The sequence below is a fragment of the Corapipo altera genome, unplaced genomic scaffold, assembly GCF_003945725.1.
Source record: "Corapipo altera isolate COAL_440 unplaced genomic scaffold, ASM394572v1 62, whole genome shotgun sequence".
NCBI lineage: Eukaryota > Metazoa > Chordata > Aves > Passeriformes > Pipridae > Corapipo > Corapipo altera.
Genome location: NW_020884894.1, coordinates 8,929,876 through 8,951,101, shown reverse-complemented (window position 1 = coordinate 8,951,101; position 21,226 = coordinate 8,929,876). Strand labels below are relative to the sequence as shown.

At 41.1% G+C, this 21,226-nt stretch overlaps 1 protein-coding gene and 1 long non-coding RNA gene across 2 annotated transcripts in view; both read right to left on the bottom strand.

Moving 5' to 3' along the window:
- The window catches only part of LOC113948998, a 51,102-nt gene extending 31,519 nt beyond the window's left edge, over nt 1–19,583 (bottom strand). Inside the window, exon 1 of the long non-coding RNA XR_003528302.1 lies at nt 18,655–19,583. This is a non-coding gene — a long non-coding RNA (uncharacterized LOC113948998). The remainder of the gene's footprint in view (nt 1–18,654) is intronic.
- Nucleotides 19,584–20,627: 1,044 nt separating this feature from the next.
- The window catches only part of MAF (MAF bZIP transcription factor), an 11,994-nt gene continuing 11,395 nt past the window's right edge, over nt 20,628–21,226 (bottom strand). Inside the window, exon 2 of the mRNA XM_027646958.1 lies at nt 20,628–20,725. Coding sequence (XP_027502759.1) covers nt 20,628–20,725 — 98 coding nt within the window. The remainder of the gene's footprint in view (nt 20,726–21,226) is intronic.

Below are 21,226 nucleotides of genomic sequence, written 5' to 3'. Positions count from 1 at the left end.
GAAAAGCTTTGTGAGAATGCTAATAACATTCTTAAAGGGTTAATGATGCCTAACTGATTGGCACTAAAAACTAGATTTCATTTGGTATAGTGACAGGGAAACTCTGCCACCAGGAGTATACGTTCATGCCCACATTATTATAGGACAATTTAGATCATCTTATTTTAAATTTCATGGCTCTGTAACATAGATGTAAATCAAAGTCAGTGAGGCAAATGATGATTTTTCCATAGTGAGATTTTTATAGTCTTGATCTTGAAAATATGCTTTGGGTCCAAGCTGTCTATCAAAATCCTTTGAATTAGCCAAAGGAGTTTGTGTTGCTGCTAGTGTACAATTAGAATCAGAAAAGAGAAGCAGAAAGCTTTCAGAACAAGGCATGTCCCATCATTTTTAAAATCTGGGCTATACTAACAATTACTGTTTTTAAAAGAGCTGAAAACATGAGCTTTTCAGGTCCAGTAATAAGAGAATATTGAAATGGAGACATTTCAAACTGAAATCCTGGGTACACCAAGGAGACTTCAGTAAATACCATATGCTGTTAGTGTGGCTCAAAGCACTGCAAGGAAATGCACGTGTTTATTTTGTGCACATACATAGAGGCACGTGTGTGCACACCTGCACACATAATTTGCTGCTGAAGGATTTCAAGTATTTAATTGCATGATTGTAGCACACACATTCAGTCCCATACAAGCAATTCCCTACTTTATTAAACACATTGTGCACTTGACATATTGGTTGTTTGCTTTTTTAGACCTGATTTATCCATCACTTCCATTTCCAAATTTGACTTATTGGTCAATTTCTTTTTAACGTTTGATGTATTGGTCATTTTCTTTTCAAAATTTGATTAAAGCACATTGCAAAAGTCCTTTCAGATCTCTTTTTAAATATTACACATATATCTGGTATGTGCATTTAAAATCTTAATTCCAAAACTTTCTTGATTAATAGTTCATCTCTTCCTATCTTGGGATAGTCTTTCTTATATGCCAGTATAATCTGAATTAGATGAAACAAGCAATTACAGTGGACATAAAATACAGAAAGTGTAGCTTTACAATAAATTGCTCTCTATGAAGCTTTAAAGAGAGTCTAGAGATTTAATAAAAAGCATTAAGACAAAATAGGAAAAAATTGAGTTTTAGCTTCAACATTTTTATGCTCTAGAGTTACACTCTGCAAAGGCAAACAAAAGGGAATTCATGCTGTGCAGCTCCAAGTGCCCTGGGGATACCAGTGAGGGAATCTCAACGTAGAAACTTTGTTTGTCATGAAAAAAGACACAGGGGTAAATCTCTGGGGAAACAAGACAGGCACACGGTTCCAGGAAGGGTTACCTGGTCCCAGTTCTGCACCCACTCAAGCCAGAACAAGGTGCCAGAGCAGCCTTTGAACAGGATGAGAACCTGATGGAGTGACAGAGTCTGCGGTGAAAGCAACGCAAGGAGGGAGCTGAGCCTCGACTTACTGGCCAAGCTCCAGCACAGGTAATTAAATTCTGCCTAGCTAAATTCTCTCTGCACTCTCAACAAGATATAGGTTTGTTATCTACTTCCCAATCTGCCCCAAACTGCAGGTAGCATTGTTTTATACACCAGACTGCTGCTGGGTTCCACTGGTGCATGAAAGGAGCCACATCCATCCATCTCTTATCTGCCTCACAGGGGTGTTTTGAGGGTTAATTAATAAATATTTGGAAAGATGAAAGGTACCCAGGAAGTGCAAAGCATTATTATTTCACCCTCACCTCTGAGCAGATCTCTAGATAAACTCTACAACCTGGGAATTCAAACGGTTACATGAATGGATTTCGGGATTAGGCCCCCTGAATGGCCCCATCCTGCCCAAGGCTGAGCACCTCCCGGGAGGAGCTGAGCACCAACACTCCCACTGAACCAGAGAGAAATCAACAGTGCTCCTCATGCAGCAGGAGATCCACTCACAAAGCACCACTTACAAAACAAGGTTGACTTTGTGGAAAATTTATTTGGACTTTAAGACACCTCTTCTATGTTTTTGGTAAGAGCTCAGGATGACCACCATCAAAGTCAAAAGAGGGTTTGCCACTGGGTTTAGAAACTGCTTGATTTGATCCTGAAAGGAGAAACGGAAGGAGCAGTGTGAAGTGGGCACAGCTGGCTCTGAGGTCTTTACACAGTTTCACTCAATCTACAGAACCAAAAGTAAGGAGTGTGCAGGAATATGTGCTGGAGATGCCAGGGTCAAAGTCAAGGATGTATGTCCCTGCCTCTGGCCCTGTAAAACAAATAAAATAGTAATAATAAAATTGACAGTAAGGAGTACAAAACTGGCAGTTGTTGCTACAACACCTTGCTGTTATGATGTAGGGAGATCTCCTTCCTGACAAGAGACTTCTCACAGGACATTTCATGGCAGAAACAATCGGGGCTCCTGGCCTTGGCTGGAAGACAGAGCTCCCAATTAAAGTCAATCTGTGCTGCACTTGGCAGCTTGTCTCTATTAATCATCAACACAAGGAAGGAAGTTGGCTCTGGATGGCCTGATCCCTTTGGTTTCTCCCTGACATCCAGAAACCACTGGGACAGTTATAAAATAAAACCACTTAAAAAATAAAATACAGGCTTTCAGTTTGAAATGAGCTTCCTTAAAAAGATCCTGCCTCAGTGCTGCCAAGGCCCTGCTGCAAGAAGCTGCCAGGATGGCCCCGTTGGGAGCAGTGTGGCTGTTCCTGTAGTGGTCCCTGACCCTTCCCACAGTGGGCTCCCTCCCTGCACTGACTGCTGATCACTGGGGGTCAGTGCTCCCAGGAAACATTTTTCCTATGAAGATGCATCTGTGAATTGCCTTTGGATATACACCTCCTGGATACTATGACTCCAAGCCTGATGATCACAGATCTATCCAAAGCCCACTGAGACTATGGAAAAGAGGGATTTAGCAGGAACCCCTACATCCAGATACCATCACCTTATTTCTGTATAACAGCTCACGACCAGCATACCCCAGAAAGCTGCATTTTGGCTGGTTGACTCATCTGCTTCCTCCACTGACTGAGTGCAGCACCACTTGATGTGGACAAGCAGAGAAAGCTACTTTGAATTATACCATCCCATTCAGTTATTAAGCTACAAATAGGCAGCAATTCCCAAAAAATTCTTGGGATGGCCTAAATGCTACTATTTCTTTTATCATCAAAAACTCATAGGGTTTTGTATTTCAGTACTTTCTGTTGGTTTTTTGTTTGTTTGTTTGTTTGTTTAAATATGGTGATACAATTACATTGCTCCGCCTTTGGACAAAATAGAGATTTCAGGACTTCTCAATAAATCTATGTGCTTCTGTATGTTAAAATCTAGTTAACCATCACAGAAGCATGTAAAGAATTTCTCAGCCCTTTTCTAGAAAAACTGCCAAAGGAGAAGTTACCTGCTCCCCACAGCCAGGTATCTTGAATTTGGTCAGAGCTATTTATTCATTTCCCATAAAGAAGAGCAGCCTATTTCCTGGCCCTATGAAGGTCTGAGTGAGGTCAGACCACTCCTGACAAAGGTTTTCCACCTGAGGACTCAGAAGACACCATGAGATAAAAGATGCACCTATAGCTCAGAAGATGGGGTCCACAACCATGTGTATGAGAGCAGGTAGATTTCAAAAGGTGGGATAGTTTGAGCAGCAAAGGCCTCTGGACTTTCACTGGCCCTTTTTTATATGTCTAAAACGGTCTGAGCTCTCTAATTTTCCTATGCATCCAGTAATGACTTCCTGTCCTCCTCAACCACTCCAAAAGTCAGCGCTATGCTGTCCAAGACAAACTGCCCTCTTAAGAGGAACTGGGAAAAGACTTGTGCCCCAAGTGAATAATATCCAGCCCCCTCTCACTTTCCCAGCAGAGCTTTCCCTCCCTTTTCCACTCTGCCAGCGTTTCCCACGCAGCGCAAATCCACATGCGAGCACTTCACACAGCAGGGAGCCAGTTCTCACACCACCAAATACCAAATCCCCCAGAACACTTAAAAACAAACACGGTGCAGTTCGCATCCTGCACTTGTTGAAATACAAAATGGGTCCAGTACCTTGGTTTTCATCTGCTGGCGTCCCCCGAGACAATGTTTCAAGACAAACAGGTTGCGTGTGGGTACGACGTGGAAGTGGTTTCAGTGAGGTTTTACACAACCCAGTTCCCACCACGGCTCAGAGAGCATCCGAGTACCCTCTGCTCGGGGTGTGGGTGGCTCAGGCAAAAGACAGGGATCTCATGTTTTGCTGACTGGGCTTCTGAGAAGGGGCTCACCACTCACACTGCTCTGCAACAGCCCACTGTGCTTCCAGCAATGAAACGGCGTCAGAGTCATCGACTGTCACCACTCACGTGTCAATGGAACTCTGAAGGTGCTGCCACAGGAAACTACAGGATTACCCTTGCCAAAAATGGACAGGGCTTACAGTGTTACTTGAAAAAAGCAAATAAACTAACTAACAAACAAACAAACCCCCCCCCCCCCCCCCCCCCCCACCAAAAAAAAAAAACCCAAACCAAAACCCCCAGCATTACAGCTGTTGGTTCTGACTCTGTTCACCTATTGCTGCACACAGGGCATCTACATCTAGAGGAAAACAAGGAACAGATGTTGGGTGATTGAAAAACTTGAGCCTTCCATTGTTTTATTGACTTGTCACCACAGAGAAATTTGCTTTAATTTACTTTAAAAGTAAATGACTTGATCTTCATAAAACTGGTGGCAAGTCACAGTCCTTAATGAGGATGTTAAACAAGGATTCTGTTTAACAACCAGAGGCACCAATTCCAAATGCAATGCCTACTTGAACAGACACATCTATCTTCTCTTTTGAAACATGCTGGTTTATTTTCAAGATGTTCAACATACCCAGGGAAAAAAGAAGCCTTTGAGCCCTTGAAAGCCTGTGCAAAAGCTTTAGGTTTTTTTCCCCCCTTCATGATACTTGATTGTACCAGATTGTACCAAGTAACTTCCTTTTTTTTTTTTCTTCCTGAATGAAGTAATTCATATCTAAATAGAGACCTTTTGAACTCTACTGGCTTCGAGATAATCTACAACGTAACTTGAGGAAAAGCGAAAGAAGGAAAAAATGCCAGGAGTCCTGGGACTTAAAATCAGGCAGACACTCAACTTTTTTAATATAAACTACCAGCTTGTACCAGCCCTGGTTGCAAGCCTTGGTGTTTTTAAGAGGCTAAACTCAGCTTCCCAGACCCAAACTCCAGCATTGCCAGTCCAAAACAAACACCACTGATGACTGCAAATGGGCAATGGTGTCTCCTGGGTACTGGGAAGGGAAAGGTCTTCCAACCACCTCACAACCAGCACAGGGGTTCACTTCCCACCACAGCCTTGAATACACCTACAGAAGCAGATAGCCTGTGAGGCAGAAGGTCTTCACAGATGGGAAACGAAGACATCCCCTTCACAAAGAGATAATAGAGAGTTTTCAGAGGCTGGAGAACAGACTGTGTCCTTACTACAAAAGGAAAATTTACCCTGTAGCTCCTGATCCAAATATGTTGTTCACAGATTTTGGCTACAACAGGCCTTAGCTGAAGGCTGTACTGGCTCATGATCTTTTCCCAGACTTTCTTCATACTACAAAATTCATACAGCTATGCAAGAAATTTCAGCTGCACCTACTTGGAAGCAATTTGCAGTTCACAACTTACAGCTGTTACTCATCTTGGGTGACAGCTGAGTTTTCTGCCAGCTAAATTTGCCACACTCTCTGCCTTGGTCCCAAATTTTGTGCAAAGACCTGGAGCAAGACAAAGCAATGATGGACCAAGGCATAGAAAGATGCACTGAGTGCTCTCTGCTTCTGTCAAAGCAGTTGGTGCTGCTCTGAAGAAGTGGCTGTGAGATGTGGTGGGCAGGAGCCTTAGGAGAGGGAAAGATAAGCAGAACCAGGAGTAGAAAACCCAGGATGTGGGAGCTCCCCTGGCACTAAGACCCCCTGATGTTGCCCTGCACTGGTATCTTATCCCTGATGGAAGAAGCATGGGAAGTGCCCATCTGGCCAAGAGGTCCTTCCCAAACCCAGCACTTGCTCAGGCTCTGGTTCAGCACAACCACAGCACTGACACTGGAGTACCAATTTCCCTGCAATTCAGAGAAAATGGCTCTAATTAGTCACAAGCTCTTCTTCCTGCAGCTCCCTGGAAGTCTCTCAACCAGGCATAGACAAGTCCTCAGCAAACTTCAGTAGCCTGAGAAAAGCTGAGCCCAAGGTGTTAATGGCTGTGACTATAATGCAGTTAGTTTAATTGGGTTGTCCATCCTTGATACTTGAAAAGTCCCTTTTCAGTGCTACAACTTTTTTTAAACAACTGAGTTATTATTTTCTCTTGAACTCCATTTCCATTTTAATGCTGATGTTCACTTTCTTTTGCAAATTGAGTGAAGGTAAAACTCTCCCTATAATATACCATCCTTTTGAACAACTTATTTCCTTTTGGTGCAGTTTCAAACAGATAGAGCTGTAATGGCCAAAATAAATTTTATCCCAGAAATACAGAAAGCTAAAAGTTAAGCTTAACTTATAAACCTTTTTTAAGAGAGATAAAATCATGCCAGCCTTATCACCATGACAGTCACAGTTGTTTAGATTTATTATGCCGTAGTAATCAGGCTATACAATAAATTCGCTATTGCAATGCATTAATCACTTTGCAAAGAAAAATGTAGTACTGAAAGGAAGACAATACATTTTCCCCTCTCTTCCTTCCCATGGTAAGAACTGGTCCTTAACTCCATTCTTTAAACAAGAAAGCACATATTTTCACTTCTGCTGCTACATCTATGATTTGAGCCAATGGCTCAGAAAAGTCACTCTCGTTTTGCTTTTTACATAACGGAACTCTATGAATATTTCTCAAAAAATCTTCCTTTAGAGCTAGAAAATACATGGGGTAAAATATCTACTTGACTTGATTTCTGCTTTTCCCTGATTTTGCATATGCTTTTATTGTGTACAGCAAACTTACACCCTTAGTTGAAACAACTTTTTAAGCTGATGAGATGCACCACTGGGGGCATAGAGATGTCCAAAATGGTTTTATAAGAAAGGAGATGAATACAATGCAAAGCAGAGGTGGAACCTCAGAAGAAGAAAAAGACAGAGATAAACTTCATCCATTATTAGTAAAATCTGTCACATCTGATCTCCAGAACTGGTGCCTGGTCTGCACGAGTGAGGTGGCAGCATGTGCCACTACATCCGTTGGCACCTTTCAAGGCAGGGTTTCGTTAAGACTCCAGTTAGGAAGCCAAAATCCTGCAAAACTTAAATCCACCTCCAGGAGATCCTCTCTGGTATTCTGCCCTGCAGATTAATCTCACTGTGGGGCAATTTGTACCAGCATATCTGACAAGAAAAGTCCCTTGGGAATGTTTACAGGCAAGTAAATACTTTTGGTTTGCTCCAGGACATCTCCCCACCTCCCAGGCAAGACACTGGAAAACAATGAGAAAAGCAGAATTAGCATGCTCTGTTTCCCCTCAGTTTTTCTTCAAGGCACAAAGAGAATCTTCATTAAAAGAACCCTAAATTATTTTCCAACTTTTAAAAGAGCAACTTCGAGCCAAGAGCAAAGTCCAGGTCTGTGCAGATGGCTGAAAAACCCTCTTTGGTTCATCTTCATCAGTAGCATTTTGCAGAAAACTTCCTTCTGCCACAAAAGAAAAGCTGGGTCTAACCAAACTAGGGATGAGCAGCAACACCAGCAGAGGGAAGGGTGGTGTGCAGGTGGCTGTAGCTGCTCAGCTGCTGCTGAAATTCATGAAACCTCTGGGACAAATTCTGCATGGAGCACCTCGAAGGCACACCCCAAGGTGTTATCTGCATCCCCAGAGGTTGCATCCTATCTCCAGTTCTCACTTTTATATATAAAATTATAAAATGGCAAAACATGCTTCCTAAAGCCTGTCACTACACTCTGGCTCTACGTTGCACTACAATATTACTGTTAACAGGGTAAATTCGTGGGGATGCTGGAGTTAATGCTCCCAGGTAAAGAAATGCTCCGTACCCTCCATCCCTAAAAGGACAGAATATTAGAGTAAGAATTAAATTATCCCCCTTTCGGATGCTGTAAAGCCTCCAGGCAGCATCCTCACAGTCCTTTTCAACACAGGTAAATTGAATTCCAGCAAGTTTACTGTATGTGGACTCTTCAGACAAGATATTAAATAACAACGTCACGACCATATCCTACAAAGAAAAGACTGAAAAATGTGGAGCTGTTTAGTCTAGACAAAAGGAAGCTGCTGCAAGCCATAACAACAGCCTTCAAATATGCAAAGGGTCAGTGCAAAGAGGAAAGGAATGGGCTGTCCTTGGTGTCTGAGGTGACTGGGACATAAGGGACTTGTGCTGCAGGTTAGACAAGGAGAAATGCTTTTAGGAAGGGACAGTGGACAAGGTCTGCCAGGGAGGCTCCATGGAGGTGTCACACTCGCCATGGGGGGCTTCAACGACAGGTTATGCAAATATCTGTCATGGATAATGTAAGACTGCCTGACCCTGCCTCATGGCACAGGGATGGATTACATCACCTCCTGAGGCATCTTGTAACCCTTATAATTTTATACAGCCGAGCCCCCAAGGGTAATTTTCCCCACTGTGCAAGCTTTTCCCTTATCTATTCAGGGTTGGTGCATCAGTTTTTCCCATCAGTTAATAACTTGATTTGGGATGTAGTCCTGCAAATGAAAAGGCTGATGTCTGCAGGGGTTATACCATCCCCTAATTCTTATGGAAATAAGCAAACCAATGGAAGGATGGTTGGTGTAAGAATCCAAGAGTTTGGGCCAAAGCTTCTTTGAGATGAATTGTGCTAAAAATATGCAAATAATTCTAAAATTTCCCATGGATTTGCCTGGTATTTTTAAGGGGTTTCTGCTGTTTGAGGGAAAGCCCAAACAGAGCACACTGCTTGGCTTCCCTACATCAGCCAGGCTTCTGTGGGTGGAGATGGGGTGGGCATAGGACAGGACAGCAGTGTGACCAGCCTGCATCCAGATCCTTTAACTGGTCACCCTCTGAACTGTGCAGATGTGCAAGAAAGAGGTGCTGGCTGCAGCCCTGTGACTCTGGGAAGATGTGGAACTGCTCAACAGAAGCCACAGGGAGGGATCCTTTTGGAAGCAAAATAATCTGTCCCTGTGACACCAGCACCCACGAGCACTGCAAGAGGACCTGACCCCAGGCAGATCTAAACACCGGCACTGGTGAAGGAGAAGCCTTGCACAAACCAGCTCCCAAATCCACACAGGGCTGCAAACCCCTCCAAAATCAGGCACGTGGGACACTGAGTGGGGATGTGCTGCCAAGGAGCAGTGAGTCTCCAGATGTGCAACAGTGACAACCACCCTCTGACAGGCAGAGTTTGCTATGGGGGAGGAAGCAGAGATTTTTGGGTTTGGCTCTTGCTTTCTTGGATTAAATTAAAATTTAAAAATACATAAAGCTTAAAAAAAAAAAAAAAAGCTTAAAAAAAGTGAAAACAGTGAACTAGTTCCTCTTCCACTTCAGCCTTCCCAGTTTATTTTCTTGGAAACTTTTTTCTGCCATACATGCCATGTCAACCCACAATCTAAACCTTTTTGATGCTTTCTCTTGCCAAACTAGTGAATTTATTTCGCAAATTAGATTAGCTTTCTTGATTGCAAACTGGAAAACCTAAAAGTACATAATAAATTGTAAGAAATGCTTAAAGGGATAATATATCAATAAATAAACCTTGCACTCAATCTGAAAACCATTAGGTAGTTGGAGTGATGACTGATTTAACACTACCCATTTAGTTTACCTGTGATAATGTTTTATTTAAACCCAAGACTTCATATTAGGTACAACACGGACCGAAACCTTCATTTGGAAATAATTGTAAAACATTGGGTATTTTTTTCCTTCTCTTTTTTTTTTAAAAAAGATTTAATTAAAAACACAAGATGAAATAAATATTTTAAGCAACCAGCAACAAAATGGGAAAATACCATGTGTTTGGAGTTTTAGTGCCCTCTGAGTGCTGGAATTTATTTGCAGCAAGCAGAAAATAGACAGCAAGCATAAAAATTCAGCAGATTCCCGCTAGTAAAATTATTTATCAAGCTAACAAGGGAGGAACCCTTCTAGTAGCAACAAGCCAGCAAGGAAAAGACGTGCCTTTATATTTTACCTTTGGGTTAGCACACCAGTAAAAATGCCAACTGACAAGCACTTCACATAAACATTTCTTTCTAAATGAGCTGCCTTGTTAGAAAAAAAAATCTAAGCAAAGGAGCAGTACAGTCAACAGACAGAAAAACCCAGGATGAATACTACATTGCTCCACATAAGAGGAAAATATAAATAAAGACATAAAAATAATGTTGATGCATAAATGACTTTAATGAATTAACACTTCATTTTGCATTTAAAGAAACTAGTAGGGCTATAAATCCATCTTAGCTTCAATTTTTCCAAGAAAGAATACGTGCCGGTTATCTATTCTTTCGATCTTTTTTTACCTCTGGAGCTAAACATATGCATACAAAGTCAAAATAAAAAAAAAACCCAAGTGTGAAATACGTGTGTGTGTACATGCAGTCACTGTGCTGTTGTTAGCTGTGCTGCTCAAGCCCCACTGCAATATTTATCGTATACTTATTTTACGACTGAAGCCCTGAAGTAGGTTTTACAGTTTAGTTTAACGATACCAAACTTTGATTATAAATTATAAGTGGCTTTATTGCAGCCTGAAGAGGCAAAAAAAAAATTTGGAGACACTTGATTGCCTGATCTCAATTAAATTTTAAAGAAATAGTAAAGAGACACACATTGGCTGAATAGCTGAGCTCCAAGGAGCACTGCAAATTACTCCTGCCCGGCTGTGCAGCAGGGCTATACCCTCCCAGGACTTCTTTGCTGGAATGAACATTTGACAATTGTCAGCAAGCTTTAAAATAAAACCAAACTAAACAAAAGAAAACAAAACAAAAAAAAAATAATCCCAAGGATGGTTCTCAAGCATTATTATTTTCATTGCAGAAAAAAACAGCTCGTGGGAGGGTAGGGGGCAAGATCAGACTCAGCATTTCAGATGATTCTATAACTCAGGAAGTGGAACCTGCCACAGTTGTTGACAAAGAGGGAAAAAAAAAGGAAAGTTTTACACTAAGTGGAGCAGTCAGAGGGAAGTACAGGCTGGAGCAGCATTTCTGACCCATCTCAGATGATTTTCTGGACACATTTATAAGACAGACCCTGTATTACTCAGAACGCCAAAGGCAGGAAAGAAAGATGGGGAAAGGTGTGTATGTGGGGGGGGAAACCCAAACAACTTAAATAAAAAAAAAGTCTGTTTTGAGCTTTTGCTCCCCTCACAGCCTGGCATTCCTCTCGCCTCTGCAGCAGCTCACAATGCAGGGAGGGAATGCAGTGTCTCCCACTCCCTGTGCCAGTGCCTCAGGCTGCTGCTCCAGCCAGCCCCGGGCATTGCTGGGGATGAGGGAGAAAGTCTCCAGCTCCGAAATTCCACCCCTGGGCCCGATCCTGCATTCTTCTCACATCCGAGTCCTGCAAAAACAATGGGATTTTTGGATGTGCGGAAAATGCCGAAGTGAGCTGGCATTTGTTAGCTGCTGATGGATTACATTAATATGAATATTTGTCTGTAGGGGACAAACACGTCTGAGAAGCGAGTGCAACATTATGGGCAAAACATCAGCAATAATAACAAAAAAGGGTAGAGAGAAGCATCATTGATGTAAACCATGAAATAAATAATATATGTCAACTTTTATGTTTCTTGCCTTTGATCTGGGTACAGCTGACATTAAGTCCAGGAACTGATACCTTTTTAGCTGAGAAGACACAAGATGTCAAGCTATATTTTTTAGTGCAAGGCCAACATACGAAAACAAAGCTAAAGGAGTCAAAGAAGCGAAAACAACAGAAAACACAGAGATTATCTCTTGTCTTGGGAAAGAAAATGATGTGACTTTCCATGGAAGCTGAGTGGTTAATATAATGCTGTCTCCACTTTGCCATTCCTTCCTTCTCAGAATATAATTTGGGTCCAAGCAATATGGAAAGAGATTGTTCCTGAGCACAGCAAGGAAGTGCTGTGGGTAGAGCCACTGCAGAATGAGGACTACAAGATGTACTTATGCACCTATCCCTCATTCCCTGCCTGCCTCTCGTTTTAAGTCTCTTGTAAAGCCGTTTGAAAGTGGAAGCTGTTTGGAAGCACACATAAAAGCATCCATTAAAAGGTATCACATTAAAACCCCATCAGATCCTGCCCAGGTGATACAGAGGCAAGCTGGAGCATCACCACAGATCCCAGGGAGGCTATTCCTGCCTTGGCTTTGGTGGAACCAAGCAAATCCTGCCTTTGTTTTACTTTCTTGCTTGCATTTTACTAGCACCAGCCTTTTGGCATGGGTCTAAGTCCAGAACCTCTCTATTAGCTCCCCCATGCTCCTGAGCATTTACACAGTAATAGGAAGCAGACTTTGGCCCTAAGTATCTGTGCTGGAGCTGAAATGGGGTTAGTGGGTTGCTCCCATCAACATTTACAGCTGTTGCTGGCTAAAACCACAGCCAGAAAACCGCAGGCGGGCAGGGGAAGTACCACCACTGATTTTCACCTCTTTAAAACACGCACCTCTCCCCAGGGAAACAGCTCTTCCTCCGGGAGACTCCGGATGCGCTGCCGAGCGCCCCGCTCCTTTATAGCCTGGCCCCGTTAAGCACTCACACGCCTTCACACCCCCTTTCCTTAAATTAGCCTGTGCCTGAATCCGGGCTGGGCTGCGCGCAGAAGGGCCGGGGAGCCCGACCCTGCCGTCAATAACCCAGCACAATGCCCCTGCTCAACGCGGGGCTGCGGCTTAATTACCTATCACCGCTAACAAAAGCGCTCTTTATTTTGATTAACTTTGAGGGAACAAGGTTCCCCACCATCAGAGTATGTTTAAATAATTACGCGGTGCAGACTAATATGCCTGGAAACACAAAAAGAGGGGGGAGTAGGGAGAGGGGAGAGAAGAAAGGGAAGACATGAGCTCAGCCTTACTTCCCAATTTAAACTAGGAATGACCTCAGGGTCAATTTTTCAGAGTATCTCAGATCAATTCAATTCTCACCTCCGCTGCCTACCTGCTAGCAAATGAACTTACTGTGCCTTCCAATAGACAGAAATGACTAAAAGGAAATCGCATTTAGCTGCATCTGAATAACCATGGTTATTAGATGATGCGTGCAGAGGAAAAATTACCATTTCCCTTCTCCTTCTCCTCCTTGTGATTGTCATTCTCACCTCACTGGTGATTAAGATGTAGGATGCTCTCGCAGATTGTTAATTAGGTGTTAATATCTGCAAGGGGCCACAGCAAGCTCCTACACCTGAGGTCATTTCTCAGAAGTCAGGCTGTCTCCGGTGACAATACCTGTAATTCCCATAGCTAGTTTGATTCCCACTCAACAGCTGGAGCTAGTGTTTCTTTCATGTCTGGTTTCATTTCCTATCTGAAATTATATGAGTGCTAATATCTTTATTATCTTTGCCGTAGAAGTGCAGTGCTGGAGGAGGGCACAGCGTGTTGTTCATGGGCTTTCTCTTTTTTTTTTTTTTCTCACGGCGTTTTCAAAACATTTCAAGCAAAAATCTTTACGGTTAGCAAATTTACAGCTGAGGACTCCATTACGGATCGGGAGGGGCAGAAGGTGGGAGGGAAACAATAATAATTTGGGAATGGAAGAAAAGAAAAGCTGCACAACTGCTGAATGATAATGGCTTGAACCTTGGGAAATAAAGGTAATGGCAGGAAGGGGAGGAATTACAAGGACAGTGTGACCTCTACATGTCTTGCAGGTGCACAGGAGCTATTCCACATATGTGTGTGAACGTATAGATATTAAAGGTATATTGTCTTTAAGATAGAAAGGGGGCACATAACTGAGCCGTGATTTTGCCTACATTGTGACACATTCAAAATCAGGGTAAAGTTAGGTTATGCATAATTCAGAAAATTACCAGCTCCCAAAGCCCCTGATCTTTGTCCTCCTGGCCTGGTACACTCTGGAGACTAAATTCCCATCCCAGTAGAAATGGTGCGTGGGACCTGGGCAACACCAATGATTTCTCATCCCAGGATACAAAATAAAGTACATGACAAGCACTTCAATAAACAAGCTTTCATTAAAGGGCTTCAAGGAACATTACAGCTATTTTTTAACTCCCACAAAAGCCTAGAAGGTAAGAGCTAATTATCTATGTTTATAACTGTGTAAACTGAGATGTAAAGAGACCAACGGTAACAGACCTTTAGAAGAAACCTCAGATAACAAGTTTAAAGTGCTTCAGTATTTTGCTGAATCTAGACTCAAATAACTGGGTCAAAGTCTCACAAGTGAGTCAGACCATGACTCCCAACTCCTGCTTTCTTCACTCTCCAAACATTGGGACTATATGTGGAAGCTTGAGAAGTAATTTTATATGTGGGATGTTAAATCAGTACTTGTCCTGTCTCATCAATCTCCTGTATTTTGGTACAGTGTGAATCATTTGGTAAGTGGCACAAATTAGAAAAACCAGAAGAGATGTTAAAAATATTACTTTTTTTTTTTTTTTTAAGCACTTAACTTAGAATCCTTTATCAGAACTAAACAACAGCAAGAGCTTCACCATTGGAAAATATTTTATAGCTTACTCGAAACACAGGGAAAACTATTAAATTGACTTTGCAGGGAATTTTAGGGGAGTAGAAGCTGTCACATACAGCATATACTTTCTCTTTGCTCATAAAAACTCAAGAAGTTTTCTTACTTCAGATTCATAGAAATGAGCTAGAAAGGAGTTTTATCCATAGTACAGTTGTGCTTTTTATAAACACTTCAGAAATTTTTTTTACCTATGTGAAATGACCTGTATATTGTACAAAATATGTTTGGGGAGAGGAAAGGGAGAGAGAGAGTTTACTATGAATTTTTTAATCAAGAATAACATATTGCATCCCATTTGATAAAAAAGATTTTCATTTAGGCTTAATACAGCACATCTGCTTGAAAAATACATACAAGGCTCCCATTGACTGCTGTGGGAAGTTTGCCAATAATATTTCATGGAAGTTATCTTGATATCAGCCTTGGAAAATACAGACATTTTACAGGGAGTGTAAATTCAACAACGGAAAGTTAAAAATAACTCACTCATGCATAAAGAAATTTGATTGGTTTTACAGTTCCTAGCTTTAATTTCCAATTTTATCAGATGTACGGTCTAAGAATAAAACTTAGGTGACAAGGTCTAGTTTACAGTGAAGCTGGGTGGTTTGACATTGCAGGCCATGGCCATGAAAGATGAAATGATGTCATGGACAACACATGGACTCAACTGCACATCAAAAATACACATGAACAGTACGAGGATGAAAAAGGTCTTGCACAAAACAAAAATCTCTTTTAAAAATGCATATGAGAATGCAGGAATAGCAGTGTAAAGTAAGTAAATGTATACTTTCAGAGTGCCATGATTTCCCCTGTGTGAAAAGTCTTAGAGGCAAACTGGAAAAGGAACAGAAAATACATTTCTGTATTTTTATTGCTCCTTATTCTCCCCTTAGTTTAGGTCTCATGTATATGGGGAAATGAGGTAGTAAACTATACCATAGTGCTATCCATTCCCTGGGTGGACACTCCTGCTCCAGAATAAGAGTGGATTTTCCTGGTTAATTTATTTTGTTTTGAAAGCAGCTTAGCTGTATTGGTGAGGGGGAAAATCCACCCTTACTCCCAAATAAGAACATCCATCCAGGGAATTCACAGCTCAGATACCGCAGGATGAGTTCAGATTTTGCTTTTCATTAGTATGAAAAGGCTGTAGACATTCCCATCGTGGTGGAAGTGTGGAACCCAGGAATTCAAGGGGGATTTTACCAAAGCCTGCAGTGAGGTCAGGAGCTCACCCAGGACCTCTCCTCTCACCTGGGATGTGGGTAGGATGCACTTTAGATCCCAGGGTCCACCATTGCAACATCCTGCCCTTGGAGCTCTAAAAAAGTCCTTCAGAGCCTCTTTGAAAACTGAAACATTAAGTGTTACACACAGTGATAAAAAACAACAGATTTTTTTTTTTCTTGCCCTTTTTAAGAGAAAACCTGGCTACAGTTTTTTATGTCAGAAGAAAATCCTACTTTCCAACATCATCATGCTGATCAGGAAATAGAAGGATGTTTTGTTCCTGTTGGTTTCGTGATGTTGGAGGATGGAAAAGGTCTTCTTCACCAACAAAATACACTGAAGCACAATAAAATACACATGGGGTTACATGTGTATTATGGGGTACAGATGCTGTTAGGGGTTGAAAAAGGCCTTTGGAAAATAACAGTTGCTTTGTAAAATACCACAACGTCCCCTTCGTGGTATTTTATGGGGTAGCAACGAATTTTGTTGCTGGTGTAACAGCACATTTCATAAACACAATCTTTGTCCTGCAGTGCTTACTCTGAGAACTCCCAGCGATCCCACGAGGCTGGAGGACATGACATGACACCACCACCTGACCTCCACCAATCCTGCTGCCACCTGACCTGCCAGAGACCTTACGGTGAGAAGCTCTTCACCAGCAACCACCAAACATTCCAGTCACGCTCACAAAACGAATTGCCTTGAAATGCTAACAGTATGCCAGAAATAACACAACTCCTTCAAAGAAGCCAAGTTAGAAAGTTAGATCATGGAAACTGCTGTCCACTGCTACAAATGTACAGTCTTAAATTCCCCCCAACCAAAATGCCTCCGTGAATATCAAGTGAGTGCACCTCCAGACAGCGTGGAGGATCGGAGTTTTCATATCTAAGCTTATTATTCCTAATATTGCAGAGACACTTCCCTGAATTGTCCTTCTCCTTCCCAAATTCCCCATCTGACCAGATGTCTTTCTCTCTCTTGCTTTCACCTGTCAATCATGTTCACAGCTGAAATTTGATTTCTCTCCCAACAGTAACCTTAGATGAAATATTACCATAGGGGTCAGAACTGTCTGAACCTTGCCATAAAAGTTTGTTAACTCTTCCGAGACTCAAGAGATATTTGCTTAAAAGTAATGGATTTTGCTGCTGATTGGTTTGGGGGTTTTTTTCTATAATATGTGAAAACATAATCACAAAATAATGGAGGAAGGTTGAAGGAATTGTCCTGGAGAACAGCAGGCTAAGCAAGTCCTGAGATCACAAGTGTTCACAAGCTTTTTTTCTTTATTATATTGATAAGAAGAATATATATCACTGATTTATATAAATCTAATAGTCATATATATATAAATTACGGGAAACACAAATGTTTTCCTATGGGATTATTGAAATTAGAAATGTTACACCAGGAGCAAAGTGACAGAATATGTGCTTCACCTTTGCAAGGAAAATACACACTTCATATATTTACTTGAGCTGAATCATGACTTGGTTATGTCCTTGCAAAAAAGCATATTACACTTTAAGTTTTCACAAAAAAAACCCCACAAATGATCTGGTTTCCCTCTCATTTACAGTTGTGAAATACAGAAAAAACCATGCAATTAAGACAAAATCCTACCCAGGGTGTTCCTCGGGGAAGTGAGAGGAGCATCAAGCTCAAAAGGAAGCTCTTCTGGTGCTCCTTGAGAAACTTATTCCTGCAGCCCATATACCACGAAAAACTCCTCTCAGTGCTATTCATTTTAGAGTTTAGAGCACCAATTACATCTTCCCCATCTGCATTTAAATTTTAAATAATAAATCTATTATTTAAATTTATTTTTAAGCATACAAAATAAATCTATTATTTTATTATTGACATTTCTTTTAAAAATAAAAAATAAGTCTATTACTTAGACAAGCCTGATTCCATGAGCTAATAAAATTCAGCTGTTTTCTAATAGCACTTAACCATTGATCAAAGCACGGCAGGCTGTACAGCAGCCTGTGTTCTTAACTAAAATAGGAGGTTTCATAAAAAAAATTCACACAGGAATCTGTCATTGCAACCTTGGTGCTCATTTAACCCACTTAGTATTTTTATAGTCAAGGTCAATAAAAATCAGATTCCACGGGAAAAAAAAAAAAAATAAAGTGCCTCTTTGAGTCCAGCAGGGAAAGGGATTGAAAGTTTTAATTCCCACATTTTCATTAGCGGCATATTTTTCAGTCAATGTTGACAGACTGAATGAACATGAATTTCCAGAGGAAAGCAGTGCTGTGAATTAAACTCTATTGTAATTTGTAAGTACTGAAGTTGTCTAACACAGACTCATGATTTTCATCGAGATCTGAGGGAGATCTTCAGAAGACCCATCCTTAATCCCCGTAGCTGATGTCTGAACGCCAGCATTTGAAGAAAAAGAAAGAAAACATTTGCAAAGGATTATATATGAGTTGTGGGACACGGGAGAGCTGCCTGGCTGACAAAAGTACAAAGCCCCATCATTGCAAACGGTTTCTTGTAGGCACCTGAAAGTCAGTCTCACCCAAAAGCCCAGGAAACTGCACCACGGCCTGTCACCGGCTCCCTGGGGCTGGAGCAAAAAGCACCATCTTAGCAGCAGAAAACAAAGCAGCAAAATCACCACCCCTGCTGAAATATGTCAAATTGCTAATGAAAATGAGAACATACCTTTTTTTTTTTTTTTTGACCTCAGGTGACAGGGATTTTCACATCACCGTTGTAGATGATTCTCTCGGGTACCTAATTTAGTAAATATATTAAAATAAACCGTTATTAAAAGGAATATTTAACATTGCAAAGCCTGTCTTTTGTGCCACTACGGTACAGAATAGGACCTTTTATATGCAAATCTAAATTAAATTTAGAAAGTCTCTTGCACTGTTTATTAACTCTGAGTGAAGAAGAAATGAACACAGTTTGAAGTGAAACATTTCTAGCTCACACATCTAGTATTTACTTCACATTAATAACAGGAGACTTACTGACAAATTACCTTAAAAACATGTATTTTTGGCTCACCAGTGAATAGCAGCTTCTAAGACACAAAAGCATGTAGCTTTCTGGATTTCTTTCTTAATGATCGTTATTAGCTGCAATAATGCAATTGGCAAAATAATAATCAATTTTTGTACACAGTCCATTATTTTCCAAACAGTAGTTTAATAACAAAAGCAGAGCTGTCATTTCTCTCTGCAGTTACTCACACTGTACAAATTCATCCTGTCAACACATATTTAAAATCTAATTTTAAAAAAATTTCAGCACAGAGTGAATCTTTGTACAATAAGTGAGATAAGTCAGCGAGTCAATTCACATTTCTTAAATATGGATATTTTGTTGTGTCCCTTACAGTCAACTTTCTCTCCCTGAGTGTGCATACACAGGCATATACATATACTTTCTATAAACTGCCTGCAGGAATGCTTCAGCTTCGTCCATTTATTGTAACTGTGCAGCATAATCAGAGCAAGAATAGACCACAAGTCTGATTGACTTGAATAAAATAATAGGCAAGACGAACTATAGGTGCTTTTCCAGTGTTTTGATTCCAGATCAGCTCTGAAAACAAAAGTCGGTGGCATGAGGTTTTTTGTTTGTTTTGTTTTTCTTTCTTTCTTTCTTTCCTTCTCTCTCTCTTTTTTTTTTTTTCTTTTTTGAGAAAGGGGACCGTGCTTCCATAAATGCAATACTTGGCACCTGGCCCGGGATCTCTAAAAGCAAATGACTCCCGTGGACCTTTGGTGTCATTTTCCTCAGGACGACCTCTCCTTTCATGCCAATCGGTTAATTCATCCTGTTATTAATGCACAGGGCCAAGAGGAACAGGTACTCCAGCCTCACACCTGAGGAGCATCTAGAAAGTGATGTGGTCAACCTGCTTTTAGTCTTTGTTGTGACCATCCCAGCCCCAAACCCACAACCACTGAGACACAGCACAGCAGAGCTGGAAGAGGGGCACCAACCCTCTTCCATTGGCACGGTGCATTGATTCATTTAGCAGCTTTATCTAACTATCAATTTATTAATAAGGAAGCAGTCAAAGACAGTAAGACAGTGTGAAGGCAGCCAGAGACACTAAGCAGATTTATTCATTTAAGAAGTCTGATCACTTTCCTTCATTTTATCTGACAGAGTTGGTGTAAGACAGTTATACTTCAATAAGTTTTCTACTCTAAACTGTGCTATTTTAAAAGGATTTCACAATAAAGGAAGCTGAAAGACTGTGCACAGTCTGGAGACTGTATCTGGTGTGACATGAATATAGTATTTTAAACAGATTTAATCTTACAGTATTCCCTCTTCTACAATGACTTTGCAGGAGGAAACCCTACGGAAAGGAAAATCTGTTCATCCCACACCACAGAACACTGAATCGCACTGCAGGCTCCAGCAGCTCTTCCTACATATTAAAATGCTTTCATCGGGGAATTTGGAAGCAGTTAAGTTGGGTGGAGGATTGGGGGGGGGGGAGAAAAAAATACTAGGTCTTGTTTGGTTCACTTTTGGGCTCGTTTTTATCGTCACTGATGATGTGCTGTCACAGCTTTATGTGCTTGAGACAGCAGGGGCTGTCTGCAGTGGAGACACCTCAGCTTCAGAATCTGATACCAACAAATACCCTGATCCCATCCCCATCCCTGTTAGCAGTGACAGTCCACTGCCAAGGCCTTGGCGACAACTTTTGTCTCAAAATTGCAGAAGCAGGGTTCAGCCTCTGGAAAGTGAATCTGCCTGCTTTCTTACAGAAAAGGGCTTTAAGTTAATCATACACACACTCTGAGGTACATCCACACAGACTTGTGAAACTCAGCCTCGGCAAACGCCGCTGACTGTACTTCAGATTCTTTAAAAGCCATGAAATGTAAATCCTGCCTGCTCCCATTCCTGCTCCCTGCAGAGATATCAGGGCCTGATCCAAAATGTCATTTAAAAAACTCCCTTTGGTTGCAGTGGGGTTTAGATTAGTCTCTGTATGAGCATAGGTGTAAAGGAAAAAGAAAGGAAGGAAAGGGAAAAATTTAAGGAAAAGAAAGGAAGAAGGAGGAAAGAAAAAGAAAGGAAAAGAAAAAGGGAAAGGAAAAGAAAGGAAAAGGGAAAAAAAGAAATAGAAAAAGGGAAAGAAAAAGAAAAAAAGAAAAGAAAAAAGGAAAAGGAAAAAAGGAAAAGAAAATGAAAAGAAAAAGAAAAAAGAAAGAGGAAAAAGGAAAATAAAAAGAAAAAAGAAAAAGAAGAAGAAAAA